This window comes from Plodia interpunctella, chromosome 2 (genome assembly GCF_027563975.2).
Source record: "Plodia interpunctella isolate USDA-ARS_2022_Savannah chromosome 2, ilPloInte3.2, whole genome shotgun sequence".
Lineage (NCBI taxonomy): Eukaryota > Metazoa > Arthropoda > Insecta > Lepidoptera > Pyralidae > Plodia > Plodia interpunctella.
The window spans coordinates 6,470,299-6,490,043 of record NC_071295.1 but is presented as its reverse complement, the minus strand read 5'-3'; the positions used below and the strand labels follow the sequence as shown (position 1 = coordinate 6,490,043).

Sequence of the window (19,745 nt, the reverse complement as noted above, 5' to 3'; positions counted from 1 at the left end):
ACTGCAGCTTTATAACTCGCAGTGATGGTAAAAACATAAAACCATTTCGTGGAATGACAATGAGTGATGAGTCTCTTCAGTAAAAGCGCAGGCTTAATTGGAGGCAAGTGTTATAAAGAATTTTTCGTGGTTATTTATTTATAAAAAATATCGAGAATTTGGAATTTTGCGAGTATAACCACGAAATCTTTTAAGACACTTTTGTCTCTAAATTTTGGCCACCATTTTGGTTCAACTTATATGCCGGGGACTGTACAGACCTACAAAATACCAAAGAAAAATAATGTCATAACAAAACTACTGTCAAGTCAACAATGTCAATTGTCAACGCAACGCAACGTCAAACGTCACTAAAGTCGCTTTGCTAGAGCACAGAGAAATATTTATGGGTTTATGAATTCATGAAAAAGGAGAACAGTAAATTACTTTCTATTAGGTACTTTATCTTTACGTTTTCCTTCACTTTGAAATGTCTTTGTACGACGATGTCGATACTATCAAAGCAAGGACCACTGAAAAAGTGGCCGGTTGGTCCTCGGGTATAAAACTTTTGCAGTCACAACTACAACTCAAAAAAGCTGCCATAACACAACCGAAAAGGGAAGCCGCACGAAGGTCTGCACAAGTAAGTAGCCAGAGTAATTCAATGAAAAGCATGGATCAGAGGTCCTGGAGCAGGTCCTGTGTGTACCTGAGGATGTTTTCAACTGGGTCATTAGGGTCAAAAAAGAGTTAGGGTGAAATGGACCCAATACTGTCTGGTGTTAGCGCTGGCATCCCCAACCATGAAATAACAATAGGTTAAAAAAAGCTATGCGCATAAGCCATATATAATATTTCCTAGAGGTTGCTCGACTTAAGTAGAATAGAATGTATCTTAGACTATATATTCTATCATTTTTGGGTATATTTTTTATAGTTTGAGATGTACACCATTTTATTTTACATAGGATATATGATGTTTAGTGCTGCCTTAGATGCTGAATAAAATTATTGAAATGTTATGTTTTATTTTACTTAGCCATTGTCTTTCTTAATATTGGATTACTTGGTGATGCATACAGAAATATGAATAAACATTATTATTATAAATGACAAGCTGCATCCTATGGTGTTACCACATAATTATTAAAAAATATATATATTTTTATTCACAGTAGCACCATCTATCTTATAAAGCACCATTGACTATATGACCAAATCCTACGGGAACTTTCGGAATAAAGTACCCTATGTGGTAATCCAAGATATCAGCTACCTCAGTACTAAATTTCATAAAGATTGCAACAGCCATTTGAGCGTGGAGAAGTAACATACAAACTTTCGCCTTTATAATATAATTATGATAGGATATAATGTATAATGATGAAATTTGGTATGGACATAGTAAATCATTTAAGGTCAAATATAGATGAATTTTTCTACTTGTTTAGCCATGGGCTACAGCTAGTCCAATATATTTAAGAGTCATTTTTATTCTATTTGCATAGGAAATTTGGGAATATTTATCCTAAAGTTCTTGTTACAGGTTTTAACACCAGTAATTGATTTGAAGAGTAAACCAAAAGATGAAGATGAGTCAAATTCAAATAGCCCACAGATGCAAACCAAAACACTCACTTCTTTAAATGTTAGAGATTTTGATTGGAATGTAGCTAATGAATATGACCCTATGTGGCCTAATGATTATGAAAAGGTTGCTAAAGGTATGTTACTTTTTTAGAGGTATTTATTTAATGGTTTATGTGCACAGAGATTCAAGAAAGAGATAAACTGTAAATAGAAAGGTAAGTACAAAAGGTGCTATTTATGTCAAATGAAAATTCTTCCAGTAGATCCATGAGAGGAAATTTGCAGAACAAGGATTTATTTGGAGTAACTCTTCTAAATTTAAGATTTTATAGGTACTTGTAACTTTTGTTATCATTAATAAGTGTGCTCTTTTTTCTTTACAGAAATGCAAGCTAAACGGCTACAGTCAGATGGAAATGACAGGAGTGATAGGTCCGATAGGAAAAGAAAAAGTAGATTTGGGGATGATGAAGACACTATTCCAGAAAAAACTCTTATTCCTATGGTAAGATAATTATATTTTTTTAGTTCTCAGTCATAATAATATGACTGAGACAGTATGAGAAGTTTGTTAATTTAAATGAAACCAGTGTTTTTTGTTCACTTTTGATTTATTTTTTCTAATTTTGGTAAGAAAATAAAAATCAATCAAACATTGAAAAGATAAAGTAGATTTGGGGATGATGAAGACACTATTCCAGAAAAAACTCTTATTCCTATTGTAAGATATTTTTTTTTAGTTCTCAGTCATAATAATATGGAGACTGTATGAGAAGTTTGTTAATTTAAATGAAACCAGTGTTTTTTGTTCACTTTTGATTTATTTTTTCTAATTTTGGTAAGAAAATAAAAATCAAACATTTGAGTATTTCAGCACAGTTAACATACACCTATGTACATAAACCTAACTCAAATACATAGTACTACTACCACCACATAGAGATATATACAGGTCAACTTGACTTGTAGTTGACTGTACATGAAATAGAATTATATTATATTCTAGCAACCTGAGGAAGAAGAAGCCGAGGAGATAACAAAACGTTCAGTGGGTGCAGCTATAGCTCCTCCACCATCACTCACAGCAGAGTCTGTGTCACCACCACCACCCGCAGCTCCCGTGGCTCCCACACCATCTCCTGGATTCTCATTAGGAGGATATGGAGCTAGTTCCATTGCTGCAAAAATAATGGCTAAATATGGCTTTAAGGTTTATTTAGTTTTTTCTATTTATGTTTGTATTTTTAGTAATTTTTTTTAGTACATACATAGAATTTACTTAAATTAGGTGAGATATGCTTGTATTATTATTATTATCATGCAGCGGGGTCCGTTACTTTCGCACGTCGAACCTTTGGCTCTTGAACCTTTTGTACTTACCCCCATGCCTTACTGCACTGGGATTTCTGAATACATTATTGTATATATTTAAAAAAAAATGTAAATAAAAGCAGAGACATTCACACAGTTTCACAATCCAGATTTCATTAATGAATGTCATAATGAAAAAAATGAAAAAAATAAATAGGTTGTGTGGTGAATTACTATAATATCATTCGGAAAATACAGCCATGAAACTAATTGACAATTAGTATCTAGTAAAAATAAGGATTGGGTTAATTATTTAAATTAATATGTTTAAATTTTTATATAGGAAGGTCAAGGCTTGGGTAAAAAAGAACAAGGAATGTCAGTGGCTTTACAAGTGGAGAAAACTTCAAAACGAGGCGGTCGTATTATACACGAAAAGGACAGCAATGTTATGCCACCTCCTGGGTTTGCTGTACCGGCACTGCCTGGTCCAGGTTGCATTTTTATATTTAAATTTTTAAGAACAATTAGATTCAGATCATGTTACAGCTGACTCTGGTCTCTCGTACATGGTAGTAAAAATCCTTATGTTGCGGAGACTTTCTATTTAATAACTTGATTTTAAAACATATTTTTCAGATTCACCTAATTCATCAAGTCAAAATAAGCAAGAGCCATCTATTACTGAGATAATGAAATCGCCAAGTAAAGTGGTCTTATTGAGAGTAAGTAAGGAACTTTTCCTATTATTATTTGACTTAGGGCTATACAGCATTGCTCAGTCGAGCTCCGTTGCGACAGCGACACTATGACGTGCGTTGACGTACATATAAACTTCATACAATTTCTGCGTTGTTCGTCGACGGACGTCAAAATGACGGAGCGCGACTGAGCAGTGGGGCATGGCTCTAATGCTGGCGAACCCCATACGCCAAAGATCGGCGAACTGTTTCGCGATAATGTATAGCCGGCATAAAGTTTTGCCGCGTGTATTTTGTCTCAAACTTACAAATCAATTGTAACTTCGAACCCCTATTTCAAATAGTTACAAAATATTAAAGGATACGGAAAATACTGTCTCTAAATAATTCAAATATTTAGGAGACAGTATTTTCCGTATCCTTTAATTTTTTGTATCCTAATGATGTGGAAATAATTTGATTTTTAATGTTGGTGTTACTTATATAGAGAAAATAATTGTTGTAATTATGTTTTTAGAACATGGTTGGCCCTGGAGATGTAGATGAAGAACTAGAGCCAGAGGTTAAAGATGAATGTAACACAAAGTATGGTGATGTTATCAAAGTTTTAATTTTTGAACTACCAAATGCCCCTCCTGATGAAGCTGTAAGAATATTTGTAGAGTTCAAGCGTATTGAGAGTGCTATAAAAGCAGTGGTAGACTTGAATGGCCGATTCTTTGGCGGTAGACAAGTCAAAGCTGGTTTTTACGATGTAGAGAAATTTAATTCTTTGAAGTTGACTGAATAAACCTATATTGTATACATTGGTGCATTTTGAATTCTGAATTTATTGTTCACAAGATTTAATCGTATAATATATATACAGGGTTACTGGTATATTACGCAGAACCTTCCAAAGGCCCATAAGGTACATAGAGACTAACATGTTCTACGACTTTTGTCTAAACGTAATACATTTTTTCCCCTTTTCTAGTTATATTATCGTTTCTATAACTGTTAACGTTAAACGTTAAATATTCGATTCCGCTGCTTGGCTATTAAATAGAGTTAAGATGTGTAGAATCGCAAATTAGATAGATTTTAATGAAAAAAAAAAAAAACTACGAATCACGAAAAGTCGTAGAACTACTTGGGTACAATCAAACAAGCAACATTTAGCTATTTTGATTGTACCCAAGTAGTCTTTAGGAGGTTTTACGTTTGATACCAATAACCCTGTATATAAGATATCGCATAATCAGGTTTTTTAATGCTTTCCGGTCATTTCTCGTACAGTTCATTTTAACTCCATTCAAATGGACGGAAAGCAAAAAAAATAGGCACATCCATCCAGCCATAGCTTGGAAAGGGGGCATCTCACATACCTTTTTTCTAATGTCAAAAACAAAAAGTTCAAGAAAAAGCGTGGAGCTAGTAACAATGGAGCTTGTGTGACAGTCAAGTTTTAACCTAGGTAGCTACTAATTCCACAACACAGCACAGAAATTTAATTTTTGTGGTTTTAAGACGACTTTTGAAATCAAAATGCATTTCTAAATAAGAAATTGTAAAAATAGGTATTACTGCAAATTTATCCCGCCAGAGTACAGCAATGTATGTTAGGTACACATAAGCTTTGCTGCCTTTTGCTATGTCGATTAAAACGCTTATTTTAGAGTACTTTATTATTCCTTTCATTATGTAAGCATTCGTTTGTGAAAATATAAAACAATGTAGCATATTCGGGTGCCGAAATATTGGAAAAAATCGTTTTCCATAAGATAAAAAACTTCGAAAACCATGGGATACGCCTCACGCTGTAAAATTTTCGAGCCAGTAAACAGTTGAAAAAAAGCTCGGAACACTTCATATGTGAAGACTTATTAAAATATGTACTTCATACAGGTAAAATCTTCAGTCAAAATCAAGTTTGTCAGTTTACCACAGCTGACCAAAAAATGTAGAACATAACCTAAAATAGTGTTATTATTTTCAGGATAAACCACTAAATCCTTCCTTTTTCCTTTAACTCGCAGCACGATTGCGTAGAAGGTATTTTTGGTCGTAAATCTGCAACAATATTGAAAATTGGTGCTTTTTGCCTCCATTGTTGTACCAATAGTGCCATCTGCGCTAAGCTTTGCGTAACATGCCCTTTTAAACTGTTACATACAAGCAATTTTTTTTTGCATGGTAAGGTGAAGCGAAATTGTCACTGTCAGTAGTGTCAGTTTCTGGACCGTCATTCAGTAAGTCGATCGAATGTTATTAAAATTGATTTTTGAGAGATTTTATTCAGATTTGTTTATTGTAATTTATATAATTAAGCCATATTGAGCAAAGTACACATTCAAAAAGTTGAAAATAGATTTCATTGGTAATTAATGTAGTAACACAAGTATAATAAATACAAATGCTTATATGACAATTTTGAACTTTAAAAAGATAATAATAGAAGGCATTGGGGATTTGTGAATTAAAATGCCTTTTTATTCTTGTAATCGGTATAGAATTATTGTCTTAGTACTCCTGGCGTTGATTATGTGGCAGTTTTTCCGTTTGTTACCTCAGAAGGCAGTGGATTTATCTGAGGTAAAAATAAATTCTTATTTGTTATTTTATTTTTCACCATTTTGAATATTTTTCTTATTCTAAAATCATGTATAAAACTAATAAATGTTATAATGTTCAAATTACAGATTGATATAGAAAAGCTAGAAGATGATAAATATAATAAGCACAAACAAGACAAGGTAAAAGTAAGAGTTTATTATGAAGCACTGTGCCCTGATTCTAAACATTTCTTTATTCGTCATTTGAGGCCTGTGACTGAGAAACTTTCTGAATTCTTGGATATTGCATTGGTTCCTTATGGCAAAGCTACAGTGAGTATTTACTTATAAGTATATATTTTTTTAGTGCTAACAACTTAACACAGAAGTAAAGACTCCTTTTTAGCAGTAGTTCAATTTGCAATAATATGAATTATTAATATAATAAAATTGAAGATTTTATTTCTTGATGACTGTGTGGTTGCATATGAATAATGCAATCCCATGTGTTTTACACAAAGTGTGTTTTACATTTTTAAGGGATTTTTGTTTGCTGTATCATTGCATACTGAGTCTTTGATATTCATAAAACATGTAATACATATTTTGTGACAGTCAATATGCAATTTATGATATCTGGAAATACTGGTAGATTTTAAACAGAAACAGTGTATAATTCATGATGAAGGAAACAGCCAGAATAGGGAGTGAAACCATAGGAACAGCTAGTATATTGTACTATTATGTTTCCTACTCATGGTCACTATGAGTAGCAAGCATGTCTAATTAAAATTTACATTTGTTACTATAATGAAATCATAACATTATTTTATAGCTCTTATAACAATTTTGAAATAATAAACTTACATAAAATTCATAGTAAAACAAAGCTTTAGTATCTGTTTAATTTATTAATGCACTGTTTGAAAATTGTGTATAAACCAACTTGAAATGTAAAAGAATGTAATAACTACTCTAATATCTTTTCAGACTAAAGAACAAAAAGGCCAGTATATTTTCCAATGCCAACATGGAGAGGAGGAGTGCTATGCAAACAAAATTCATGCATGTGCCATTGAGGCTGCGGGCAACATGACCACTGCTGTTCAGATAACAGAGTGTATGATATTTGATAATATGGATGCTGATGCTGCATTAGCCAGAGTAAGAAAAATAATCATAATCATATAAGTCTATTTATTTTATTTAGTCTCTAGTGTCGTAAAATAGTTTTATTGATTTTGGATTTTATCAATATGAGAATGAAACAAGAGATATGGAAAGTTTATGAAGTGAATCTTATTGATTAATTCTAATACTCAGACATAGCTAGATTTTGACACTATCACTATCTCTGTATGTAGTTGTCTGCCTGTGCCTATCATAAAAACCATTTTTGCAAAACAAATCAATATTTTTGAATAGTAAGACAAATCATTGGTTTTGTTTCAGTGTGCAAGTCAATACAAACTTGATCCAGATCCTATCAGTGATTGTGCTACCAATGAAGTTGGATCAGCATTGTTGAAAAAACATGGAGATGACACCCACACCATAAAACCCACATTCATACCAACCATTACATTAAATGGATCAAAAGATAATCAAAAGGCTATACTTAAAAACTTTCTTCTGGAAGTATGTAAGCTGATTGATATGCCTTTACCTCCTGCTTGCTTGTGACAAATTCTGATTGGGGATATCAATGAGCATGCAAACATTTTGTAAAAACATACCTAAGTACATAATAACAATTGAGATAAGTGAATAATAGAGTCACAAATTATAAATATTTGTTCCAATCACTCAAAATTTCCTATATTTTGCTCATATAAGTATCAACTTACTACACAATGGACAGTATGAGAAGAGAAGATTTCTAAGACATCTTGCATTGGACATGGTAAGGAGTGAGTATGGATGATAATAAAAAATTACTTTTTTCCTCATATAAGTATCAACTTACTGCATGAGGTACGATAAGAGAAAATAGTTCGAAAATATGTCTTGTGCTGATCTGAAGTGGACATGGTTAGGAAGGAGTATGATGATAATAAAAATTGAATTATTTGCAATTTTACTTTATAAAAAAAACAATGTTTTATTCAACTAGTAATTCTAAAAGTACATCCTTTGTACATATTTATGTTAAGATTATTATATAGTAGAAATTAGTTTAACTGCAACTGTCTGTGAGTAAATAAAATGTTAAATGAAGTCACAAACATTTATGTCTGAAATATAGTTTTACTTTAAAATTACATAACTGTGAAATCAAATTCTAAAGTAAATCATTATACCATTTAAAATAGGTATGTATGTACATATACATTTATCCGATTTGTGTAAAATAAATTGATTTATATACTGATATATTATTTTTTGTCATCATTTATAGATACATTAAACTAAGCATGTAAGCATGTTAGAAATGCAATACACGTTGTGTATTATGTTTATTTTAAATTAGTTTATACTTGCATTTTTTACTGATTCATGAATTTAATGAGATACTATTTTTAAAAAATGTCAGAATGTTTACACAAATATTTTAAGTATCTACATTTTTTATCTTTATATCACCTAGCATTGCTTAGAAATTGTAAAAAATAGGGCTGTTAGATAAATGCTTTGATGAAAAGAGGGGAATAATTCTGAAACGGAAGATTTTCTGCAAAATAAGATTTATGTACATTTCAACGAGTTATGTTACATAGCATTTACTTTAATTATATTTAGAGGAGTTTGCTGTATTGCGTTAAAAGTTCGTATTTTTTTAAATAATTATTTTATTTTGGTGTTTATAGGACATGGTTTTTGGATACTTCTGGCAACCCTACTAAAAAGACTTGACGAACATTATTTTGGTTGTGTTTATATGATAAAGATTTCTACGCATTTGATGTTGACTATTGTTATGAATATTAAATATAACTACAGTATTATTGATTGGCTTGGCACTGTGTATACTATTAAGAAAAATGCCACATTGCCGCATAGACTAAACGTATTTTAATATAATTAACTAGGTGGTAATTTATTATAGTGTGAATTTTGTATTCCTAGACTAATATAAATATACGACGCGCACAAAATAAAAGTTAATTTCATTTATTCTATTTATTCTAACTGAAACTAATTATTTGCATATACAATATTTTATACATATTGTTTCACATACACTTTTATGCAAATAAATATTTTGAGTTTTGAGTATTATTATCTAGCATGTATGTATAATACACTCTTTAAATATAATTATGTGGTAGAGAGATATACAGATGTAAACGATTTTTGTAAATTCATATTGATAACAAATTGAAATGTTATGCTTGTTGTCTGAATTTAATGTGCTCACATAATATTTATCTTGTAATTATGTAGGTATGTTTACAAAATGTTGTCGTTTTTAAAATCATTGATTATAATTTTAAAGTTGAGATATTCATAAATTAAAGGTGCCGTGAGTTAACAGCATTACCTATCTACATTCATATTTTATTATTGTATGCTGTTATTTCGCCAATTACTAATTTTAATAAAAAATAATTTTATAACATCGTCTACTACCTATAGTCCTTAGGTGCGACAAAAGTTTTGTAAATGTACACGCCAATTTTTTTTCTTTTTCATAGTTAGTTCGAACAATCTATGTAACGCGACATTTAGGTTTCGACAATCTGGATAGATTCCGCTCGCTCTCATTATATGCGAACCGTTTATGAACCACGATTTCACTTGTGGCTTGATTTTTTTGACGTATTTAATGTTTTATGTCATAGCGTCATTATAGTCGAATGTTTTAAAAAAATGGACTACACCACATATCTAAAAATAAAATGGCTTCATTGTATGTGACAAATTGTAACGGAAACTTTAAGTTACCATGCTTTTTAAAACGAAATATGATCCGAGTTATACAATTTTACAACCATATTTGTGTTTAGATAATTATATATTTGGATTCCTAACTTTTCCTTTTTCATTTAATATCCCTCTACGTATTTCAAGTCATATTTTTCTGAAATTTTCCAGAAAAATGCTTTGTACGTAATAGTCACTTTTTATGTTATATAATTTTTATACATTTTATATAAATATAAATACAGCTTGTATTTATATAAAATGCTTGTAGCGTTTTTTTTTGTAATTTTATATAGATAAATAACTTTCTCTTAGATTTGTCATTAGCCAAAAAACATTGCTACCAAAAATTGCCGGTCAGAATTTAATGCAGGCAATTTTTTAAATACTAAACCTTAATTTAGGACACGACATGACGAAGACGATAGGTATCACACACACGTTGCAATCTATCGCTGCAACATAAAATGATGCAATGTAAATATCTGAATTCCTTTGTCGTTCGTCGTTGCAGCGACAGTCTGAAGCGTACATATGTGCTACATCATATATCAATACAATGTATAATAAAACAGTAGAAAAAAAACTGTGCATTGAATAAATTTACATAAAAATAAAATTAGGCGATAGAGTCATAGTAACGGAGTAAGAATTTGAAAAAAAATCTGTCTTTATGTCTATCTGTTTGTACACGCTAATCTTCGGAACTACTGGACGGATTTGAATGAAACTTTATTGTTACATAGCTATTAAGCCTGGGCAACATATAGGGTATAAATGGTTTTGAAAACTGGAACACCTGGTGGAGAACAATGATGGTACAGCTAAACTATGTGAAATATTGAAATGATGCCTTAACAAAAGTTATTCAGCCTGATGAGCATTTTCTGTTGAGATATAAAAATCGAAGATCTGGAACACCTGTTGTAGATCTATGATGGAGCAGCTAAACTATAGGAAATATAGAAATAACGCCCTAACAAATGTTGTTCAGCCTGATGAGTATTTTCTGTTGAGGTATAAACATCGAAGATCTGGAACACCTGATGTAGACTCATGATGGTACAGCTAAACTATAGGAAAAATAGTTTTTTCAGTCTGATGAGCATCTTCTGTACCTATGTATAGGTATCGTTACGCTTTGTCTGTACAATCAAATTTCTCTAATAATTTTGACTCCTTACGCGAACAATGTCGCGGGCATCGCCTACTTAAAAATATTTTTTGAAAAAAAAAAGAATTACGAATTATGCTTTGCCTATTAAAACTTTACTTGTTGTAGTGAACTTTTGATTAAGGAACCACTGAATATTAAAGATAGGTACTATTATGTATTTTGCATAGATAAAAAGAAAACAAAAATGCATGTTTCACATGAAGTCAATTAATAAGGTAGATACTCAATAATTTCGTCTACCTGCCTCTTCCACTACAAATAGTCCACAAATTAGACGCTTCCACCTTTTCCGTGACTCACTGACCAAAACAAACAAGCGCCCAGTCAATTCAATTTAAACTCCACTCTGACAACACCAATTTGCCTCCCGACTAAATGGCTACCTTTGCTCCGAAAACCATTTGAAACACAACAATAAATCTTCACTGAAATCACGGTCTAATTTCGTAAAAGCTCCGTCTCGCTTTGCTAATTAATATGAATGGCATTTGCATCCGGCTTTTTCTCGCGTACACCATTTCCAACTATTGTTTCGTAAGATTCTCGCAATTTATTCCCATTTTTATTCGACTGCACTCTGTGAAACAGGGTTATTGGGATTGAGTTATTTTTGTTGAACTACTTAGGTAGAAAAGATATATTTAAAATAAGGAAATTATTGCTTTTACCTTAAACGGATGAGTATTAGTAAGTTGTTTATGTAACATTATATTAAGTTCTTTTTTTATGATATAAATAATTGAATTGGGCAAAATCAGAGTTGGCGATTCCTTTACGTAAAAGAAAATAAAAGTTTATAAAATTGGAGCGCAACATTCGCAACCCGATATGATGAAGCTAAAGCGGCTTAGTACGCACGGTCAGATGCAGTCGTGAATGCTGTGAGCCCTGCGCCGCGCCGCCCGCTCTCGATGCTTATGCACAAATCTAATGGATTTTTTATGTTTCCAGAAAAAGTACTCGTATGAATTTAATGAAAACGGAACTTGCCAAAACAATTTGTCCTTCAATCAAAAAACTTTGTTTTCTTTTATTTTTGTCTAGGTACATAGGTGGTGCTATCTATACTTACTTACCTATATGTATATAATTACTAGTACCTATTATAAAGAACTTGTTTGCTTGTTAGCATGATAAGAGGTTTTTAAGGTACGTATAAGTATCTAATAAAATTTATTTTCAAGTTAAACTAAGTCTTAAAAAAATCAGGTAAACATGTATTCTCTTCCTTAACTTTGTCCTGCCACAAAACTATAACAACATGGTCGTTATAACGAGCCGCTTCACGTTTACTAATTCCAAAATCCAGGTGGATGTATCGTCTGAAGTGCGTGTTCGTGTAGGTAGACAGTTATATCTGCTGGAGAGCGGCCGTGTACTCTCATTAAAACTTTCCTCAGGCTTGCACGTGTTTTTAATTTTTATCGAGAGCACTCGACGTCGCGGGGCATGCTGCGGCCCGGAAAGCTTTGATTGCGGTAATGATGTCTCTCTGCCCTTCGCCACTCCTGTTTCTACTATCTTTATAATTTTCTTTACGAATTAATGACAGTGTATTTTATAATTACTCACCTCGAGACTTGACATGTTCAACGTCGTTAAGGCTGTCGATTGAGATGTATTTATGCATTAGATTATTGTATTCTGTCAAAAAATCTCTCTTGCATAAATCGCACCACGCAAGAAGTCCGGGAAACGTTGCGCTACAGTGGCCAAACAACGTGGCCGATCTGTTTTTGATAGCTCCATCCACATATTGTGGCGGGAATTACGTGGCGCGGACTCGAACTATTCTTTTTTCCCATAAGTGAGTATATAAATTATATCTCGGAGCCATAGCGGATGCAGAAATAGCTCTGCAATAAAAGGTAATCGTTGTATTCACCGACGAGAATGCGCACGCACATATGCATAAAGGATGCAACCGACGAGAAGCAAAGCAACAAATCCGCTTAGCACGGTCACTGGTGCCGCCGCCTCGCAACCTATTGCCGACGCAAACAACTAATGGATTTTTCATGTCGATTGAACAAGCCAACCCTATAGATATAATAATTGAACGATTCAAAATATAGATATTTTCAGACTTCATTGGTCGGATCGGACGTTATCTAGAGCTTACACATTTTTTTTACTAAAGTTATTACGTCGCTCAGTTATTTATTTAGGGAATCTTAATCTTAATTATTGTAACTGGAGATTTGGACGAAATTTTATTCTTCCTTTTTTATTATCCTACAAATAGCATATTAGTGATATTAAGAGGTAGAAGCTTTTACGGTTTTCCCAAGCAGCCGCGCATTCTTGTTCGGCCCGCTTTTCGCATGAATTTGAAGCTGTCTGCGAGCCATTAATAATCATTAGACTGATATCGCCGGTTTATTGTGGCTGCGGCCGCAGAACGTCGCAAATTATGACATTAATTTTATAATTATTATTGTGTCGAGCACAATAGGCGGGCGCACAAAAACACGTAAGCTCCTTCTCATTGTTCAGCTCGAAAACAATGAATGATTGTTCCAAACTGGTTGGAAAATGACTTGGGAAAACTGTCGTTCCTTTTCAGGCCGATATCCAAAAACTCTCAGATTACAAGTTCGCGCAATTTTTGCTTTGCACAGGTTTTGCTCGAATTATTTTTTTACATTAGGCTTATGCTACGTTAGATTGGAAATGAATTAAGTACTTATTAAAGAGTTTTAATGTATTTGATATTAAACATTTTTTAGTTAGGAAAAGATATCGATAGTATTCATATTTTATTACGTGTGTAATGAAATATGGGTACCTTTTGACAACTAGTTCGAACAGAAATAGAAAATTTAAAATCAATTAGTGTGTGTCGATAACTAAGTAGGTAATAGTTGTTAGAAAAATACAATTTAGTTCAACTACAAGGTAGCAGGCTACCACCGGCATTTAGCTGCTTACTCATTCATGTTCCGAAAGTTTCCGCCTCATGATTACAGCTTGCGTTTACGAAACAATGGTGAGAAAAAGCTAAAGTTGACTGCTTACAAAACTAAAACACGTATTTTTGAAATTAATGGATACATGATTGTTTTCGGGTATAAATTGTCATTAAATAATTTGGTAGATGTTATCATAAAATTCACTATTGTAAAACCTCTCAGATCTCATAGAGAGACCAGCTTCTAACTCTACAAACATAACACACATCACAAAAAAAACTGTGCTGGTAACACAGCTGAATAAACGGTTTCATTTGTCTTTTGCACTCTCCGTGTTTTGTAGGATGGTGCAACAAGAGCGCTGTTAATGCGATAATTGCAGCTTGAGACAACTGCCGCTTCAACCGTATCATTTAAAGTGGTCCAGGTGAAGCATTGTTGCAATATAATCTGCGTACGGCGCGGGTCTGTCCACTGTCCTTCGTCAAATGGGCAGCGAGGTGCCATGTCCACGGCAACGCTGCCGGTGTTCCTCTTTTTATTTGCCATCGGACTTGGAGCGAAACATAAACCTGTAAGTCTCTTTCATTCATTGGTAAATAATTGTACTCATATCAAAAGGACTAATCTTTTCATTAGTAGTAAACTTAATGTCTATGGAATGTGGACTCTTTAGAGATCGTGTTTTATTTTTGTACAATTATCCATGGAATTAGTAGGTACTCCGACGTAGTACCTGCTAATTCCAAGCCATTATCACATTGTATTGAATACTAGGTGACGCCCGAGACTTCGTTCGCGTGGGCTTTAAATTTTTGGTAAGGAGTCAAAATTATTAGATAAATATAATTGTACAGACAAAGTGTAACGATACCTATACATATTTTCTATACATATTGAGAAGTCGTTATTTCTATATTTCCTATAGTTTAGCTGTACCATCGTGAATCTACATCAGGTGTTCCAGATCTTCGATTTTTATATCTCAACAGAAAATGCTCATCAGGCTGAACAACATTTGTTAAGGCGTCATTTCTATATTTCCTATACTTAGTTTAGGTGTACCATCATTGGTCTACATCAGGTGTTCCAGATCTTGGATTTCTATGTCTCAACAGAAAACGCTCATCAGACTGGACAAAATATAGGGTATAAGTGATTTTGAAAACTGGAACAAACTGGATAGAGAACAATGATGAGGAACCTAAACTACAGAAAGTATAGAAATGACGACTTAACAAAATAAGTCGTCATTTCTATATTTTCTATAGTTTAGGTTCCTCATCATTGTTCTCTAGTTCTATAGTTTAGGTTCCTCATCATTGTTCTCTATCCAGTTTGTTCCAGTTTTCAAAATCACTTATTTTGTTAAGTCGTCATTTCTATATTTTCTATAGTTTAGGTTCCTCATCATTGTACATCAACTAGCGTGTACAAACAGACAGACATACAGACAAACAGACTTTTTTTTTCAGATTCTTACTCTGTTACTAAAACTCTATCACCTAATTTTGTTTTCATGTAATTAATTTAATGTTTTTCTACTGTTTTATTATATGTATTGATTGATGTTGAAATGAACCTACTTCGTAGAGCTCGTAATTATTTTTTGTTGTCTGGTTACTCTAATGCAAACACGGTGATATTTCGACATTGTAAGGCAAAATATGTATTTCATTATGCAATGGGCTGGAGTGTTCCTTGACAAATGTAAATAAATACAGTCACCCTATGATCATTTACATGTGAGCGTGACACGTTGACACGGCACATCAATTTTTCGCGACACGTAAGTTTATGAAATGTTTTAACATAGGGGTGATGGATGAATGACGGAGAGGGAAGCACGCGCGACGCTCCAAACTATTGCTCAAAGTCTTCGTCTGCGAATATGAAATGTTGTTGCTATTCGCTACTTCGTTTCCAATGACACACGTTTTAGTACAAAATCTGTGCGTAAAATCCACTTTTCGAAAGAATCGTGAATGTGAGCAACGGCTCAGCTCACATTCACGATTCCTTCGAAAAGTGGATTTTACATCTGCCGCCGTGATATTTTATTCTAGTAATATTTTTCAAAATTATGATGTTATGGACACAATTATGGAAAAGAGGAGAATGACAATTTGAAAAGGGGATCTGAATTTAATAGCAAGTGAAGTAGAAAAGATTGATAGAAAGTGTTCTACTTTATATAGGTAGTCACGAAAAAGGTTTCATAGCATATCGAGAAAAGTGGGAAAGAAGTAAGCAAACGAAGAGGTAATTATGAATACCTACGGTTCAAGAATAATGTAGGTAAATATCGTACATATCCTTGCCGGTCACGTAACAAAACAAAAATAAATCTTTGTGTGATGGAAACAGTCCAATGCCATTTAAATTAATATTTAACATTATGTTACAAGTTGATGCGCATTGGGTGGGTCCCGATGGAATCACGACTTAATATTTTCTTTGAGGCCGTTATCCCATTTTTAATATTGAAGCGACTTATTTTCCCTACGGTACTCACAAAGGTATACGCACGCATATAGAGCAGATCAAGGGACAAAGACGACTTACAGTAGTGACTGAATAATAATGAGCTAATACATCTTACACGAAACTTGAGAAGTACTACGTTAGGTACGTGCTAACTATACGTATCAAGTAGAAACCTGAAAAATGTTTTTCTACATTCTTAGGTTTGGTTAGTACCTAGCTGTACCGGTTTTCAGCGCGACTTTGTTTTTAGATATTTTATATGTTTTTAGGTATTCAGTGAAGAAATCAAAGAAATAATCCAGCATGTTCACAACGAGTGCGTCGGTAAGACCGGGGTGGCTGAGGGTGAGTTCACAATATGAGAAACATTTTATTTGCTCTTTGAAAAAGTGTATATGCGAATGACAGAAACAATTGCCGTGGCTTAGCTGACGCCACAGCTGATGCTTATTTTTAGAAGTGGCATTGTTTTTAGAGTAAAGATTATTTTATTTTGTAGTCGGCCCAATTGAAAAGGGGTAAAGGAATAACCATTTTTTAAAAATAAAAATATAATTTTAAATCAATTATCAAAATTAAAATTCGTTTGGCTCAACACTGTCAATTAGATTTTTATGTATAAGTTGTTTTATCTGCATGAAGGCAAAATTTAAGTGAATTATTATTTTAATATTAAAAAATCTACAAAAAGATTTTGTTTGTGAACAACTTTAAGCCAGTTTTGTTTTTGTTGTTCTTATCTTGTTTCCATGCTGATTCATATTCTCATACATTAAATCACCTCTATTGTTGCTTGTCCCCAGAGGATATAGCGAATTGCGAAAACGGCATTTTTAAAGACGACGAGAAATTGAAGTGCTATATGTTTTGCCTCCTGGAGGAAGCGAGCCTTGTGAGTCATCCCTCCTGTTTATTTATCTCTTCATCTAAGCATCGCCGTGAAATTAGATACAAACAAGAGTGTAATTTATTTTTAATTCAGTTTGTTTATTGCATTCAAGGATGCAGTTTAAAGGTATAACATAACATTTTTAAAATGAAGTCTGCAGAACTAATATTTGAACTACGTCAAGGACTCTTCAAACTACAAGCTAAAGTCGAAACCATCATTTAGCGATTTTTTTGTATCTAATGCTAATATAAAAATATACAAATGTATGCAACGATAAAAACGCAATAGCTAACATTAATTAAAATAATGATAATGATTGCGCGCTTTGTATTAAAAATCTGACAGAAATCAGAAATCTGAAATAAAATTTCTTTCAGAAAATTACCTATTCTTTATTAAAATAGGTACATATTGTGACCAGAATATTGGCTGGGCTGATTTTTATGAAATTTGGAATAGGTATATAATTGTTATAGTTGTGTGGTAATGGTCAAACATAGGCATATAACATGGCAAGATTTTTGTTTCTCAAACTCTTGCTATGTTAGAATTAAAATAATAGGTTCTGCTTGACGATTAGTGTTATTTGACTTAAGTATCTTGAGATTCGACAAAACGTGCTGACAGTGTTTCTGACTGAAGTTCCACTTAGAGTAAGTGATAATAAAAATATATTTTTATTGTTATGAAAGTTTGATGTAATTGTAGGTGGACGATGATGATTCTGTGGACTACGATATGTTGGTCAGTCTTATACCAGAAGAGTACTCCGAAAGAGCGTCCAAAATGATATTTGGTTGCAAGCATTTAGGTAAATATAGCATTAACTTAATGTAACTAGCTTATAAAATACTAAATACACGACGACTTACGAATATGAAGACATGTTGGTTGGAGAATTGAACATACTTCACACACTTGATTTTAACATTCCAGATACCAACGATAAAAATAAATGTCAGAGAGCATTCGATGTTCATAAATGTTCGTACGACAAGGATCCCGATGTAAGTTTCATGATTTAATAAGTTTTATTTATGGTATAAAAAAAATAAAAAAAAAACATCGATATGTACATATACTTATCACGAATTTTTTGCAGTTTTTACAGTGTGATTCTTGGGGATGGTTTAAGTGTATCATTTATTATGTTTTCATATACCCGACCAAAATCGGGACAGGTCGCTAGTAGCATTTTGGAAATACCACAGATTTTATCATTGATTGATTATCTTATCGAGTATATCTGTAAGATTATAGCTAGTTTCTATAACATAAAAGTTTTCTTTATTTATTTCAGTTCTACTTTTTATTCTAAGGCGCCGCACAAGATCTCATGATTAGGGAGAATTTTGTTGTTAATTATTATTTATTACTTAAATATAACTAATTAAAGCATGGAAAACGTATTTTATTTTACATGTAAAACTTTGTCTATGGTTTCACTTGTAACGGATAACAGTATAGACAACATTTTATGAAGCCAAAATAAAGGCTTTATAACAATTTGAGTTATGTTAAAACGAAATTGTGTTATGTGTGCATAAATACTTTTTAGCACCTACAGTTAATATAAGTAAAGATTTTATTGGAATATTTAGTGATATAACAGTAATACTAATAAAACCTAAGTACGAAACTTACAGTTAGACGCAATGTTTTGGTAGGTACCTGCTGGTAAATAAAGACGTAATTTGGCGGTAGCCTCGGGCCCGCAGCTCGTCTATTTTTTATGAAATCTCGCTCAAATTTATTCAGATCTTGAAAGAAGTATAATGCTGGGGAATTAATTTGCTTCACGAGAAATAATTTCTTCGAGAAAAATAAATGAGTTCGAATCTTGTAAAACGTGTAATTGTGATCTTTAGTAAAATTAAATTCAAAGGAACTCTCATTTCAAACAGACGTTTTAAAAATCGAGTTTGCGGAGGAAACGCCTAATGTTTGTTTTTGTTTAAAAAACATTTATTATTTCGGAGTTTTCTTTAAGTAAGGCTCGGGATCCGTAATTACAACTTTTTTATTTTTGAGTGGAACACTTATGATCTGGTGGATGTGTGTGGTACTACCTAAGAATCTACAATATGTTTTTTAAATGTAATAGGTAAATTATATATAAAATAATGTGACAATAAGAATTTAAAAATGTAATTTAAAAATGTATAACTAAATTGTATGTACTTAAACTAATATCGTATGATAAACTACAAAACGTACTGTCGCAGCAAGTGAACTTACAAACCTCAATTACAATAAAAGAGCACGTTATTTAACAGCAAAACGACATTCAAAAGA

General features: G+C 32.6%; 3 protein-coding genes across 3 annotated transcripts; all 3 read left to right on the top strand.

Annotated features, from left to right (window-relative positions):
• The first annotated feature begins 327 nt into the window (after positions 1-327).
• LOC128675227 (splicing factor 45) lies at positions 328-4,390 on the top strand. Its single transcript, XM_053754507.2, has 7 exons — positions 328-625; positions 1,529-1,706; positions 1,956-2,077; positions 2,579-2,782; positions 3,227-3,377; positions 3,523-3,608; positions 4,102-4,390. The coding sequence occupies exons 1-7, from the start codon at positions 470-472 to the stop codon at positions 4,372-4,374; spliced, it is 1,170 nt and encodes a 389-aa protein (XP_053610482.1). The 5' UTR covers positions 328-469; the 3' UTR covers positions 4,375-4,390.
• Positions 4,391-5,785: 1,395 nt separating this feature from the next.
• Positions 5,786-10,089, top strand: LOC128675232 (gamma-interferon-inducible lysosomal thiol reductase-like). The gene is made up of 4 exons (XM_053754521.1): positions 5,786-6,158; positions 6,266-6,451; positions 7,109-7,282; positions 7,571-10,089. Exons 1-4 carry the CDS (start codon positions 6,048-6,050, stop codon positions 7,799-7,801), a joined length of 702 nt encoding a protein of 233 aa, XP_053610496.1. The 5' UTR covers positions 5,786-6,047; the 3' UTR covers positions 7,802-10,089.
• A 4,400-nt stretch (positions 10,090-14,489) lies between these two features.
• LOC128680277 (general odorant-binding protein 83a) lies at positions 14,490-18,855 on the top strand. The gene is made up of 6 exons (XM_053763334.1): positions 14,490-14,645; positions 16,828-16,903; positions 17,362-17,450; positions 18,159-18,261; positions 18,387-18,457; positions 18,751-18,855. The coding sequence occupies exons 1-6, from the start codon at positions 14,577-14,579 to the stop codon at positions 18,766-18,768; spliced, it is 426 nt and encodes a 141-aa protein (XP_053619309.1). The 5' UTR covers positions 14,490-14,576; the 3' UTR covers positions 18,769-18,855.
• Positions 18,856-19,745: the final 890 nt, after the last annotated feature.